The 16,595-nt window shown below is 36.5% G+C and overlaps 1 protein-coding gene across 1 annotated transcript in view; it reads left to right on the top strand.

Annotated features, from left to right (window-relative positions):
• TACR3 (tachykinin receptor 3) overlaps window positions 1–16,595 on the top strand; it is a 64,690-nt gene that overhangs the window by 46,755 nt on the left and 1,340 nt on the right. The window contains exon 4 of the mRNA XM_081551307.1: window positions 15,406–15,602. Coding sequence (XP_081407433.1) covers window positions 15,406–15,602 — 197 coding nt within the window. The remainder of the gene's footprint in view (window positions 1–15,405; window positions 15,603–16,595) is intronic.

Genomic DNA, 16,595 nt, shown 5'->3' with positions numbered 1-16,595 from the left:
AAATATATTTCTGGAATTGTTAGAATAGAGGACATTTCTCTTTTCCAAAAATTATTCATGTATCTAAAAGAGTAAATATGTAGACAGATTATTTTTATTTTTGTCAGATAAATTTTGCAAACAAATTGAAATCTTAAATACTAATAAAAAGATACTGAGATTATATGCCTTGGATTAATTTTATGCTGTAAATATTATAGATAATAAATACATGGCCAGGTAAGTCTAAGTATTTTTAACTTCTTAAAATATTTATGGTCTTTTTGTTGTTAAATTAATATTTTATTAAATAAATTTCAATTTGCTACTTATCTAGTATAAAACTAAAATATATATCAAGAAGAGAATATTTATTTTTCTTTTCCCCCTCTTATAAAAATATTAATCATTTTTCTTGTAGAAAGCTTTTCAAGGAATATCAGTTATCTTGCTCTTTTATAGAAATATGCTGTATTGAAGAAGTGACAAAGCCATTGTAACTATAAAATGACTGGGCTTGTTATGTTTTAAGCTGTAATGAAAAACATGGATTTGATGCCATCTCTACTTCTAGTCACAGTCATATAAACACAGAGAGCAGGAACTATGATGCTTAAAAAGAACTGTTTTTAAAACTCCTATTGTCTGTATACCTTCTATCACAAAATTTAACAGAAAACTTGGGTTATTCAGTACCCAATCTTCACTTTACATCTTGTCCCCCGGCTCACCCCTAGAGCCCTCCTTTGCCTTTACAAAATTCATAATCAGTTTAGGCCATAGTACCAATAACTTTAAAATATGCTTATAAGTTAGTCAGTTCTTGGGAATGAAGTAAAAATTAATACCTCAGCATGCCCTGAGTATTTTATGAGCCTGGCAGTCTCATTTCCATTTAATCCTCACAATCTCCTGTGTGATGAGTGTTCTTATCTCTTCTTTACTAACAAGATTATTGATGTTCAGAAAGATTTAAGTCATTTACCCAATTTTACATAGCTATTTACAATCAGGGCCTGGATTTAAATCAAAGTATTTGAGTCCAGTGCTCTCGACACTGCTGTACACGACTGTGCAATGCAGACTTCAAAGTTTGCTTCAAATTGAAGCGAAAGTTCACGTTTTCGGTAAAATCCAATTTGGTGGTTTTTGCATTTGTCCAGGAGAAAGATAATGATTTTTGATCAGAGGTTATAGTAATAGAGCTAAGACAGAAATGTTGAGATATTTTGGTGACATGGCCTACACGATTTGCCTAGGTATTGAACAGGGCAGTGAAAATGAGGGGATGCAAAGAAACAAGCATAACTTCTAAGTGTCTAGATGGGTGATGGTGCCACTTACTAAGATTGGGAAATTCACAGAAAGCACAGCTTTGGAGGTGGGGTGGAGGGGGAGTGGAGAATGAAGGGAGCTTTTTTAATACATAACATTTGAGATGTCTTGGAGATATTCAGACAGATTATCTGTTGGGGAAGATGGTGGCCTGAATTCTACCTTCTCATCTGCCACTTGCTAAATCTCCTGAGTGAAACAGCAACTGTGATAGGACAGTCGGCAGAGCTCAGAGGAGTGTCTAAAGCCAAGTGGGTGCTGCAATCAAGCGGAGAAAAGCAGAGGGTTTTATACAACAACCTCATTATTCCTGAGACTGTGAAAGGGCTAATGCACCCACTAGGGACACATGGGGCAGACTGCTCCATCTTCTGAGGACACATAGCTGTCCAACAGGAGAGAAGCCTGTGCTCCTTCTATGATGTCCAGATTTACTGTCCTGAAAAGAACACTTTCAGTTTATCTTTACAGGCAAACAGTGATAGAGCCTGGACTTACAAAAAGGAAATAAAAACAGACCTTGAGGAATCTACCTGCTAGAAACAAGACAAAGAACCAGAGTACCTAGAATAAGTTTACTTCATGAACTAAAACAGAAAAGATAAGATCTCTTAATTATGGCATGAAAATAAGGAGATTACATGTATCATTTTTAAATTTAAAACTCCAGTTGTTGAAAGATGTTACCATGGAAAAGTGAAGAAATACATCAAAACACAAACAGATTTGCAAAACATCTAAGGATCACAAGGCAAAAAATAACAGGTTAGAGGAGAGGTCTAGCTTAGCAATGTGGAGTCACTCACTTGAATAGAATTTCATGTACAGAAAAATGCTCTATTTACCTTTACCTCCTGAATCAGCCTCTGTAACTCCTTGACAACACTCTCTATTAGAAAATAAATTTGTACGTACTAGACATTTCACTTTAATTAAAACACAGCATGCTAGGCACTTCTAATATATACCAATAGCATTAATTAAAATGAGCATACAATGCAAGCAGAGTACCTTGCACATAAAAGGGCCTCAACGAGTTTTAGTTTCCCTTCTGCTTCAGGAAGCAACTGTTTGTCCCTTACTGTTACTTTTTGAAGTTTTATTTATCATTTATTTATTTATCTACCATCCTCTTTCTTAAACAGTCTTTTAAAAATAAATGTACCTACATACTGTTATTCTTTTCTGAGTTACTCTTTTCAATAAAAAGCAAGTTCTAGTTTTTTTGAGGAGTTTCCATAATTTTCTCCATAAAGGCTGTATCAGTTTACATTCCCACCAACAGTGCAGCAGGGTTCCCTTTTCTCCACATCCTCTCCAGCATCTATTGTTTGTAGATTTTTTGATGATGGCTATTCTGACTGCTGTGAGCTTATACCTCATTGTAGTTCTGATTTGCAATCAGAAGCCAACACAACATTGCAAAAATTAAAAAATAAAAAAGCAAGTTCTTTCTTTTTTAACACTGCTTCTATTAAGAGAAGAAAGTACAAGCTTCTAGAATATGCATTTTTGACTTATATTTACCTTAGGGTAAAAATATATCTGCACTGACATAATCATACATGTTATAAAAGTAAGTTTGTGTATGGAAATAGTTTCTCTAGCCACGGTTGAAACAGAATGCAATGAGCAATGCAGACAAATATCTCTGGAAAAGGTCAGTTTTCATTCCAATCCCAAAGAAAGACAATGCCAGAGAATGCTCAAACTACCACACAATTGCACTCATCTCACACGCTAGCAAAGTAAGGATCAAAATTCTCCAAGCCAGGCTTCAACAATACATGGACTGTGACCTTCCAGATATTCAAGCTGGATTTAGAAAAGGCAGAGGAACCAGAGATCAAATTGCCAACATCCATTGGATCATCAAAAAAGCAAGAGAGTTCCAGAAAAACATCTACTTATACTTTATTGACTACACCAAAGCCTTTGACTGTGTGAATCAAAACAAACTACGGAAAATCCTTAAAAAGATGGGAATACCAGACCACCTGACCTGCCTCCTGAGAAATCTGTATGCAGGTCGAGGAGCAACAGTTAGAACTGGACATGGAAAAACAGACTGGTTCCAAATCAGGAAAGGAGTATGTCAAGGCTGTATATTGTCACCCTGCTTCTTTAACTTATATGCAGAGTACATTATGCAAAATGCCAGGCTGGATGAAGCACAAGGTGGAATCAAGATTGCCAAGAGAAATGTCAATAACCTCAGTTACGCAGATGACACCACCTTTATGGCAGAAAGTGAAGAAGAACTAAAGAGCCTCTTGATAAAAAGTGAAAGAGGAGAGTGAAAAAGTTGGCTTTAAACTCGACATTCAGAAAACTAGGATCATGGCATCCCGTCCCATCACTTCATGGCAAATAGGTGGGGAAACAGTGGAAACAATGACAGACTTTATTTTGGGTGGGCTCAAAAATCACTGCAGATGGTGACTGCAGCCATGAAATTAAAAGATGCTTGTTCCTTGGAAGAAAAGCTATGACCAACGTAGACAGCATATTAAAAGGCAGAGACATTATTTTGCCAACAAAGGTCTGTCTAGTCAAAGCTATGGTTCTTCCAGTAGTCACGTATGGATGTGAGAGTTGGACTACAAAGAAAGCTGAGAGCTGAAGAATTGATGCTTTTGAACTGTGATGTTGGAGAAGACTCTTGAGAGTCCCTTGGACTGCAAGTAGATCAAACCAGTCCATCCTAAAGGAAATCAGTCCTGAATATTCATTGGAAGGACTGATGCTGAAGCTGAAGCTCCAATACTTTGGCTCCCTGATGTGAAGAACTGACTCACTGGGAAAGACACTGATGCTGGGAAGGATCGAAGGTGGGAGTAGAAGGTGATGACAGAGGGTGAGATGGTTGGATGGTTGATGTGATGGACATGAGTTTGAGTAAGCTCTGGGAGTTGATGATGGACAGGGAAGCCTGGCATGCTGCAGTCCATGGGGTCACAAAGAGTCAGACAAGACTGAGCGACTGAACTATACTAATTAGTAATATACTCTAATTAGTAATATACTAAAATTCAATTCAATGGCATAAGGAAGCCTATGCTATTGTAATGGTTAATTTTATGTCTCAGTTTGACTGAGACACTGGGTACCCAGAGAGTTGGTTAAATATTATTTCTAGGTGTGTCTGTGAGGATATTTCCAGGAGAGATTAGCATTTGAATTGGTAGACTAAGTAAAGCAGATGGTCCCCCCCCCCCCGTGTAGGTGGACATCATGTTGAGCCTGAATACAACTAAAAAGCAGAAGAAGGTTGAATTTGCTCTCTGTCTGACTACTTGAGTTGCTATATCAATTTTCTCCACCACACCAGCCTTCCCGTGTCTCCACCTTGCAAATGACAAACTGTGGAACTTCTCAGACTTCTGAATTGTTTGAGCCAATAACATATAATGCTCAATAAACATTTGCAGAATCAATGGATTAACAAAGTATGAAGCAATGCCATAATGCCAGTGAATGAATGGCATTAGATACTGATGAGGAATAGAATAGATGATCAGAAAAAAATGTATTCTCCCCTAGATCAAATATATTTTTATATAAAAATGAAAGTGCTCAGAAATTGGACTACTTCTTCTAGAATGGCCAAAAATATAGAGTATATAATAGGGAGCTGTTAAGTATATTACAGCTGTATTAGAGTTCTCCATAGAAAAAGAACCAATTGTATACAATATATTCATTACTCTATTTCTATATTCATTCCTATACTCATTCATTTCCGTGACATTAAATATCATCTTAAGATCATTGACTCTGATGTGTCTATTCCAAGTGAGTTCTTTCTCCATTAGCTCTAAGTGTATACAATAATCAGCTGCATAATTGATGTCCTTGTTTTTGTTATTTCTGAGGTATTTTTAAATTATAATATACAAAACTGATCTTTGAGTTTGTCTTCATATCTGGCATAAAGGAGAGTCTTCCTGAAGTCATCCAAATACTAGTACTTTTTACTTCCATTCACCCAGATGTTAAATTCTGAAGAGTCATTCTTGAAACTTCCCTTTCCCTCTCACTGTCACCTAATGCATCACTAAATTCTATTGATCCTCCTCCCTAAAAATATCTCCCATCTCTGTACTTCTCTCTACTTCCACTAAAATAACTCTCCAAGATATTATCACTACAACAGCCACTAGGTCCACTACAACAGCCTCTCCAACTCATTTCCCCAGATCTACACCTGTGCTCTTCAGATTTATTCTCTATTCAGCATCCAAGAGATGTAATTTGAGATGTAATTTATGATATAACATTATATTAGTTTCAGATGTACAACATAAAGATTCAATATTTGTATATATTCCTATATGATACCACAATAAGTCCATTGGTACGTATAATTTTTTCTTTTTATGGGAACCTCAAAGATCCTGCTCTCCTAGCAACTTTTAAGTATACAATACAGTACTATTAACAGCAGTCATCATGCTGTAAAAAATGATGTTTTTAAATTCTAAATCAATTCTTGCAATCTGCTTAGCTTTATAGTGGTTCTCCAATATATTTAAGAAAATAGATTAAAAAAATTGCAAACTCCAAAAACAATTTATGGGGTCCTGCAGAATCTTGCAAATCTTACTATTTATTGTCATCCTAATTCTATGCAACTTCACTATTCCCATACTATGTTCCAATGATGCTTGCTTTCCGTTGCCCTTTCCTCCATCTCTCAGTCTCCATTCACACTGTTATCAGGATGTAGACTGATGTGCCCTTGATTCTTCTCTCTGTACATCTTCTGGATTCCAGCTGAAATATTACTTCCTCAAATAGAGTTTCCATTGTATTCTATAACCTAGACATTCTTTTTCTCTATAGAATTCATCATAATTTGTAGTGTTATACATATTTATGTATTATTATTTAATGACTACCTCTTTAGTATAATGTAAGTGTTGTGAAAACAGAAAATATATTTTCTTTTTAATTTAGCACTGTATCTCTAGAGCGTAGGGCCTTGGTTTCTCTAGAAAAGTGGCATTATTGTAGAACAATTGTAATTTAAGGATATAATTGATTAAGTAAACAAAGATAACTGAACTTCTTTCTTAAGGTTATAACTTTACATGGTTCATATAACTGTCCTTTCCAAACGTTCGGCTAAATATAAAGACCAAGGGCAATAATAATGATTTTAATTAGATTTAAAACAGTTGAAATCATTTTTGCTTTTAAGTTTACTTAAATATTATTTTTGAATTCTTATTATGTATATGATAGGGCAAAACACTGGTAAGAAAAAGATAAATGATATTTCTTGCAATCAAAATTTTCAAATATGGACGGTAAAGTTAAGATATCCTCAATCAATAGGTATTTATTGAATGTCAAGAATTATGTTAAGTTTTGGAGACACAAAGATTAATAATGCACTTGCCCATATTCAGAGAGAAGGAAATAGAAACAGGCTTGACTATAATATATATCTGTGTTATAAGATATTATATGCTAGGATTAACTGCATGTATGTGTGCTAAGTTGCTTCAGTCGTGTCCAACTCTTTGCAACCCTATGGACTGTAGTCCACCAGTCTCCTCTGTCCATGGGATTCTCCAGATAAGAATATTGGAGTGGGTTGCCATGTCCTCCTCAAGGGATCTTCCTGACCCAGGGATCGAACCTGCCTCTCTTACACCTCCTGCATTGGCAGATGGGTTCTTTACCACTAGTGCCACCTGGGAAGCCCGCTAGGTCTAATTAGGAAGTATCTAAACCCTACCTGCATGAAGAAATATGAGGGAAGCTACTCCAAGAGTGAGAGGTACTCTCCCAAAGGTTCAGTAGAAATTTTTACAGGGAAAGAAACTGGATTGGGACTTTCCAGGGGTAAGTATGTACAAATCATGCAGACTTATTTCAAGGTAACTACAAATAAGGACAGGATCATCTACAAATCATGTTTTTTAGTGTGTCATATACTGTAGAGAAAAAATTAATTTTCAGTGACTGATCTTATTTTCTACAGAAATACAGAAAAGAGTAATCTCAAATATTCCAGATTTATGCTGTTTCAAAAAAACAAAATATGCACACCTTCAAGATAAAAAGTCAACTGCAAAAGACACTGGCTGGCTCAACATTTTGGACCACAATATAGTAACAATAACATATTAATAATATTTTTTAAAGGACAAGCTATGTCAACACATAGCAAGACATGAAATCTGTTATTTTGGCAAATGATGTCAGCCTAGTCCTTCTTCTGCCCAGGTCCATTCTCAAGAAAATAGATCTCTCCTTGCAACTTCTAGAACACAGAAAGATGAGGTGACCTGGCAGTTGATTTCAGCTCTTTCCTCTCTTAAACCCTCTTCCGTAGAAGGGTAATTGAGGCAGAAATTTTCTTGACTCTCTCCCCTTCTATATGTCAAAAGATCCTAAACCTTAACTGGAGCAGGAAATGGCAATCCACTGCAGTATTCTTGCCTGGGAAATTCTATCGACAGAGAAGCATGGCAGTCTACAGTCCATAGGGCCTCAAAGAGTTGGACACGACCGAGCACACACACACTTTTAATTTCATTACAATTTTGTGCTATTTGCTAGATGTATGCCTTTAAAGTAAACCACATTTAAAACCATATTTTAATGTGCTTCCCTATTTTACCATAAAAGAAGCCTCAAAAACATGACTTGGCCCCAGTATTCATAATATGTGACAATTTGTTTTTTGTTAATCCCTGTTGAAATTGGTCTTGTTTAATTGAATAGCTGAAATACTGGCAAATAGATCTACTTGTATTGTTTTATAAACCATAGAATTTTTTATGGCTATTTTCTATTTTAATTATTTTCCTCTAAATACTAACAAGCCAGATTTGCTCCTTCAGAAGAGAATATCTAAGTGTAATAACAAAGAAGCCTTTTTCCTTAAAGAAAGGAACCACTCTTCAGTCTAAGCTCAAGTGACAGATTCAATTGGATTTTTGATTTATATAACCACCACGAAGAATCTATCACCTTGCCCAGCAAGTAAGCTTTCTGTGTGCTTGTCATTTCTGTTGCAAAGGAATTATCATGGAAAACAGCACTTGTGAGGAAGGCCATATATAACATAAGAGAGGCTCGACTGATGGAAATAAAGATCCTGGTCTGTCCTTTACTTCCCTGAAAGCAATTCTCAGGCAATCAGAATCTCTCTTGAAATCTCTGTTTACACTGGGAAAATGTATAGTATTTTGCCTCCTAGTTTGCTGGAATGAAGCGATACATATTAAACTGTCCTCAGCATTTCAAACATGGTATTAATCTGCTCAGGTTGCCATAGCAGAATAACGTAGACTGCTACTTTAAACAACAGAAATACTTTCTCACAATTCAGGGGGCTAAAAGCATAAGTTCAAGTGTCATCAAGAGTGTTTCTTCTAACACCTGTCAGCCATGTTTGCAGATGGCTGTAACCCTGTGTCTTCACATGGCCTTCCTTCTGTGTGTCTGTATTCTAATTGTCTTTTCCTTTTAGAACACCAGTTATATTGGTTTAGGTCCCACCCTAATGACCTTATTTTAACTTAATTATCTCTGTAAAGATCTGTCTCCGCATACAGTCACACGCTGAGGTATTGAGGATTAGGACTTCAACATATGAATTTGGGGGAATGACATCCACAAGATGGCCAAATAAGATCCCCTCATCATACCCACCTCAACAACAACAGTTTGACATCTATCCATAAACAACAGTGCCTTCTGGTAGCTGGGGGATCCAGGTAGGAGACTAAAAGCACAGTGCAGTACAAGAATGAGGAGAATCACTTTGAGAAGTTAGACCTGCACCTGGAGGATGGCTTACCTACCATGGTCCCAGCTATAGACCCAGAAACAACTCCACACCTCAGGGGACTTAACCACTTCCCCATCTGGCTTTGGTTCTGTCACCAGCACCATACCTGGGAAGAGTCTTGCCCACTGGGAGTCAGATAATAAACATACAGACTTCGAATCCTGTTCACTCCATGAACCCTGGAGTGGCCCTTAGCTGTGAACCAGGAGTCCCTTGAAAAAAAACTGATTTAGATGGTCACCCATGGATCAGAGAAACTTTGCAGAAGTCCAGGATTCCAATAGAGAAGTTGCAGTACAAAAACTAATCTGAGATTGGATGCCCCAGAAAGAGTAATAGGAACAAACTGACTTCGTACACATCATGTCCTCCCCATGGCGACGCAACTACGTACCAAGAGGGTCTTCTCAGCTGCGATTTCTCCCTGAGGGATGGGATTGTGGTGATAAGAGGATGTGAGGGATGAGTTCTCAGCTTCCTCATATGTGTGGAGGGAGCCCTGCCAAAGAGCCCATCTCTGTCTCCCTCTATCCAGAGGACTGTGGAGATCTGCACAGCTAGGGGATGGAGAGAGCTGGGAGAGCAGTAGGCAGGGCTCCAAACTGAACATGTCAAAGGGATTCAGATCCTACTAACCCATCATGGATCCCATCAGGAAGCCAGTTCACAAGCCACTGGGGATGCCTCATAGATGTTACACCAGAGTAGATATTAAATGTTCTCAACAAGCACACATACACACACACACACACACACACACACACACACACACAAGTAACCGTGTGAGGTGATGGTGTTAAATAATCATCCCACAATATGTACATGTATCAAATCATCACGCTGTACACTTTAACTTGCATAATGTTATGAGCCAATTATATCTCAATAAATCTGGTAAAAATTTTTAATAAATTAAAGGATAAGTAAACTTTAAAAATGTGGGTGTGGGGACATAATTCAGTCCATAATAAGCCTCTGTAAGTTTTATCTCTAGCCATGATGCCATAACATCAGTCTTTATTCCTCTTGCCTTAATGTACTTTCTTTTCTAATGTCTTCTTGCTTTCCTTTATGTGACATCACTTTTGTTTTGGCTTCAGGTGATCATAAACCTGAAATTAAAAATACTTTAAAAGGCTTATTTCATTGGAAAAGTAAAATTACATTAAAAGTGAAACAACCAATGAAATGTAAAGAAGTGGAATCTAAACACAATACTATACATATACACAACCTACACATACACACAGAAGCATTTTACACATTTGCATGCATATACTTATATGGTTTTCTGTTTGTTTGGCCTCAACATAATTCCATACAGGCATTGCTCTAAGCTAATGTTAACTGGATTGTCACATTAGCTGGATTTGGCAACAGTGTCAAATTTCTTGAATGACACTAACACAATATTTTCATTTAATTCTGAAATTATTGGGAAAATTCAACTCATCTTCTGGACTACTCTCAACTTTTGTCACAAGTGTTACTACTTAGTTTTATTTTTTCACTTGGGATTGACATTTTTAAATGTGTTCTTTGAAAATTAAGCAACAAAAAAGCCCACCTAAATAATCCAAGATGCAGTACTTTATATTTTGATGTTTGTCATTAATTTTTTCCATATATTATTCTTGAGAATATCATTTTAATTTGCTAATATGAAGCTAGAATAAGTAAGCGCGTAATTTTGACCTAAACAGATATATTTGTCATTTAACAACATTTGTACAGACAAAAGTTACAGAGAAGTAGTAGGGTATAGTCCATGAGATGGTTCTTTAAAACATGCTCTGAGATTTTATTCAAAACAGGATGTTTCTTCTCACTACAAGTTGACCATTTCCAATCCAGACATTCACAAAGAATAAATTCTGCCTTGAAGAGTATAATTCCCAGATTTTTTTTAAGGTTGGCAATATTTCATTCAATCTCCTAGACTGATCCATTTTTCTTTTACAACTAAAAACCTCAAAATCATCCATCCTGCATTAATTTAATATGATAGATAAGAACAGCTGCAGGCATTCCAGTCTAATCTGCATAGGATATGAAAATCAAAGAATATTTTTCCCTTAGATACATGAATAAAATGTGCCCAAAGCTTATTCTCACTAACTTTCAATATGCATTTCAATCCTGCCTATGTGAGTAAAGTGGATTCTAAACTATTAAAGAGGGGCAGTGTTGTTACAAGAGCTACTTCACTTGTCCCACCTCCCTTCTTCTGCTAACAAGTGCCTGTACCAAGGACAGGGTGGCCACAAGTGTCCATGTTGCTGTGGAAAATAAATCCCATTGCCTCAGAAGCTGGTATGTCTTTCAGCTTCAAGAAACACCCAACACCAATCCATCTTTGTATCAAGTCACAATAAAATTTGTTAAGACATGGTGAGAGATTTGAATAATCTCCATCCCAGTCTCTTATCTTGCCTAAAATATATCAAGTCTACCAACTTTCCTGAGTAGCATTTAGAGCCTATCTGAGCTGGTGCCATTATCCAGCCATGAGACATGGGGGGAACTGAGCAGTTACACATCTATCATTGCTCAAGGTTTGTGCTTCAAAGTGCTTTTTCCCTCGCCTTTTTATGAGGAAGATGATTACAATTTCATGATTTCAGTATTTCATAAAGCAAAAGAATTCTGTCCACCCGAGAGACTGCTTTTGCATTTACATCAAACCTGGGGGGCCTGAGAGTTTGATATCTGAAATCATTTCACAAAATTTTATGAGAAGAGACCCATGGTAGTGATTAAAACATTGTATAGCAATAAATAAAATACAGCAGTTGTTTCACTGTAAAAGATCCATTCTCTTAGATTCTTTTAGATTTTTCCTAAAAACCTTCAAATAAGCTTCTAAATGTTTTGCAACAGAATCCTTAAGGCCATGTGTATGTGAATTATAAGTTATCTGATACTGTTTCTACACACGCACTTTAATTTTCCTTCTTTCTGGACTTCTTCCACACTGATGGTTGGCAGTTACGTTAAAAGGTTCTGATAGCCTTTGCAGCTCTTCAGCTATTGTTGGAAAACAATTTCATGCAAAGGGAGTTTGTGGTTAGTCTGTACAAAAGCAATTTTATGTATGTTTACTGATACTGTATTTAACATAGTAGTTTGAACCTTGTTCACACTGTCATAAATATTTTTTTCTTGCTCTTAACATTTATTCAGAATGAAATGCAATGCATTCATGCATCCAAAATAATATATTGATAATATTGCTTGTGCACTCAAGACTTTACTTGAATTTGTTTACCTAGAAAAGGAAATAATTCATTGTATATTACATATATGCTCATTTAAAGTTGGAGGACAAATGATACCAGTAATTCATGATAGAGTAAACTCATGAGCATCACCTTACCAACTACATGTCTTTTAGTTTCTTTCTTTTTTTATTCAGTTTAATTAACTTATGTTTCAAAACTCTGAACACCAATTTTGTGTGAAATCTAGTCTAGATGCCTGAAATATGTAAGTAAATAAGACAAGCAGAACACAAAGTAAAGAATACACATGACACATAAACTGATAATAAAGAACAGGCTAAGGGGTTTAGGGAGTGCTGGAAGGACAGACTGCAATTTTGAATAGGCTGGTCATAGAAAAAATGGTAATTGTGCAAAAGTTTGTGGGAGAAGAGGTTGTTAGTCAGTGAGAAAAACTGGGGCAAGAGGAAGGGGAGGAGCTAGGGAGATGGGGGAGGAGATAGGGAGGAGGGGGAAAGCTAGGGAGAGGGAGGAGCTAGGGAAAATAATCTTGGACAGGAACTTCTGTGTACCATGTTGGAGGAACAGTATGATGTTCACATACTCAAGAATGAAAAAAAATCAACCAAACCCATGTCATTCAGTCTAATCTTCCCTGATCTACAGGTAACATCCACTGAGTCATTCCTGCTTGTAATAAACTAATAAATGGACTTTCCTGATAGCTCAGCTGGCAAAGAATCTGCCTGCAATGCAGGAACCCCAGTTCAATTCCTGGGTCGGGAAGATCCTCTGGAGAAGGGATAGGCTACCCACTTCAGTATTCTTGGGCTTCCCTTGTGGCTCAGCTGATAAAGAATCTGCCTGCAATGTGGGAGACCTGGGTTCAATCCCTGGATTGAATATCCCCCGGAGAAGAGAAAGGATACCCACTCCAGTATTCTGGCCTGAAGAATTCCATGGACTGTATAGTCCATGGGGTTGCAAAGAGTCTGACATGACTGAGCGACTTTCACTTTCAAGGTCTCATAAATATTATTTTTTTACTTTATTTACACATGTTTATATTCAGATTTCTATGTACTTTAATGTATATTTCAATATTTTTCATTATATCATAATCTTCTTCAGGATAAGGAATTGGTTCTCTACCCATTATCTTTCTCTATTATGTGTTTTTAGACCCAATAGACATTCAGTAAGTATTATTAATTGTAAGCAGAAAAAAAAGACTTAAGAGTCTGGGTTTTAAAAAATCTAACTTAGATTTCATGAATCACAGTGGTCAAGTCTTTTGGTCTTTGCCTTAGCTTCCTAAAGTCCAATTGAAAACCAATTAGTAAGTTGTTAGATGTGTGAAGCATTGTATAAATGTAAATTATATTTGAATATGCCCCTTACTTGTATTCTACAAATATATAAATAAAAATAAGAGAGATAAAGTACAGAATTCTGAACACAGTTATTCAGAAAAAAAGAATGCAATTGAAAAAACATGGGAAAAAATCAAAACATTTTACATGATGTGGCCAATGATGACATTCTGTGAGCTACTGATCTGGATTTTCAGCTCTGATGGCCAATTGTTATCACCCAATACCAGATACCTGGATGTTACCGTGATTAGACTCTTGGGAAAGATTTGCCTTACACACTGATCCATTTCATGCTTTGTCTATTTCTAGAATCATGTCTCTCATGATTTTTAACCTTGTCAACTTTCATCTGAATCCCCACTTGCAATCAAATGATGAACCCAGTACTTAAATAAAATAATGTATTTTCATAGTTTCAAGATGCTACATAGGTCATTTACATCAGGACTTTCTCTGATTTGTGTTCTAATATGACTATGTGTAAACCTCATTTTGTTTAATATGCATTATTTTAAACTTTCTACAGATTCCCAAAAGAAGTATGAACAAATTTACTCAACAGATTGGTTGAGTAAATGAGGAATATTAAATGAGATTATTCTAGAATGCTGTTACTAATTTTTCCCTTTCACTTAGAAACCAAGCCAAGCCACTTGGCTTTCTATGCACTTTAATCACTGTGTTGATCACTGTGATCACAGTAATCACTGTGTTGATTACTTTCAGTCTAGCAAATTTTATCCTATTTTATCCTATTTAGAGACATACAAAACATCCTCCCACTCAACTTCTTGTTACAAATTGTACAGTCATTCCTTATTCATTCATCTTATATCTAATTATCTCTAGCAATATACTAGACACTGTGCTAGATGCTGGGGATATTAAGATAATTAAGACATTCTCTATGCCTTTTAGGAATTTAAAGACTAGTGGAGGAGAGATTGCATTCTACTTTGACAGGAGCTTTCAAACATATTGTAGTTCAAAAGTGTGGAAATAGAGGAAATAATCCATGCTTGCCAAAATCACAGAAGTCGATGTATAGACCAGGTGTATAAGACAACTGCCTACTTACAAATTTAAAGTTAGTCATATTTTCTCAGACTAATGTGAATATCCTTTATCACTATCAAGAGAAAACTTTCCCAATATCAGATTACAAAAGAAACCAAATTAACATTCTGAAGGTTTCCCAGTGAGCATGGTATTAGAGTAAAGAAATCTGAATAGTCATGAGCTATACTCAAGCAATAATAAATACTGAGGAACTTGCTCAGCCCCTACAGTCTGATATACCCCCACTGTCACTCAACAGTCAGTGTCTCTAGGTATAATGTCTTCACTCTTTTATAGTGCGGGCTAGCACAGCCAAATCCTAGCTCTTTCTCCTTTCTGCCCCCAGGCTCTTTGTTGTTTTATAAACACTTATTTTCTTCAAGCCAATTAAAATATATTTCTATTTGAGTGAGTGCCACCCATTCACTAGGTGACACAAGAATGCTTTCTTGAAACTTAGGTAACTATCCTGATATTACCTTGCCATTTTTTAACTTATTGACTATTTCTTAGGCATGCCATATATTTAACTCTATTGGCAACAAAATACAATTTGTGGTAAGCTATTAGAACTAATATAGTGACTTCCATATTTGCCAAAAATGACCTCTTTCTTTCTTTCCAGGTTGTAAAAATGATGATTATTGTGGTGGTGACATTTGCCATCTGCTGGCTGCCTTATCATATTTATTTCATCCTCACTGCAATCTATCAACAACTAAACAGGTGGAAATATATTCAGCAGGTCTATCTGGCTAGCTTTTGGCTGGCAATGAGCTCAACCATGTACAACCCCATCATCTACTGCTGTCTGAATAAGAGGTAAAAATAAGATTGCCAAATGCAAGTTCCTTGTCACTTCTGGCTTCACTGAAAGTATATAATATTGTTTAAGCTTCTTGGTACACAGTTAAAATTCAAAAAGAATGGAAAATTGAAAAATTCACTGAGAGGAGCACAGAGCTAGGTATTTTTCTAGTGAAAAAGTGAAAGTGAAAGTCACTCAGCCGCATCTGACTCTTTGTGACCCCATGGACTATACAGTCCATGAAATTCCCCAGGCCAGAATACTGGAGTGGGTAGTCTTTTCCTTCTCCAGGGGATCTTCCCAACCCAGGGATTGAATCCAGGTCTCCTGCATTGCTGGCGGATTCTTTACCAGCTGAAACACCAGGGAAACCCAACTCCTTCCTATTTAATGAACTATCTCACCTTAAGAATTATCCCCTCAAAACAATGCTCTTGGGAGTTGTAAACGGCTGATTTCTACATAGGCCAAATTCTCTCTCCAAATGCTTCAGAATTTTACTTGCCAAAGAAAAAGCAATGTCCTATTATTAAAGAAGGTGAGGTGAAGGTGTGCTCAAGTCCTCAAAGAAATGAAGACACTGTAAAAATGCACAGATGGAGAGATGATGGCATATCTGAGTGGACTCTATGAAGAAGGATGTTTTGTAAATTAGACTTCAAAATAGAAGGTGTTATAAGAGTAACAGAAGCAACACCAAGGAGAAGAATCCCAAACCTCCCTCCAGTATGATGAGGTCAGTGAGTAAGACAGGGTGCAGCCTCTGGAAGAGCGGAAGCTAGTTTTAAAGTGAAGTTGGAAAGAAAAGGAGAAATATTCACAATTAAATTTAAGACTGGGAAAAAAAGGTAAACTGTAGTTTCCAGATTAAAAACACCTTAGTTGTAAGGTCAACACATGGAGAGAGGGGTAGCATTAAATTTCATAAGGTGAATAATAGCCAAGTAGAAACGGGACTTCATATAAGTAGCTACTCAACCTAAATTCTCAGCTCTATTTTCAGTTAG

Source organism: Giraffa tippelskirchi, chromosome 1 (assembly GCF_054371585.1).
Source record: "Giraffa tippelskirchi isolate mGirTip1 chromosome 1, T2T-mGirTip1v1.2.pri, whole genome shotgun sequence".
NCBI lineage: Eukaryota > Metazoa > Chordata > Mammalia > Artiodactyla > Giraffidae > Giraffa > Giraffa tippelskirchi.
The sequence above is the reverse complement of the archived record's forward strand: the minus strand, read 5'-3'. Positions and strand labels throughout refer to the sequence as shown.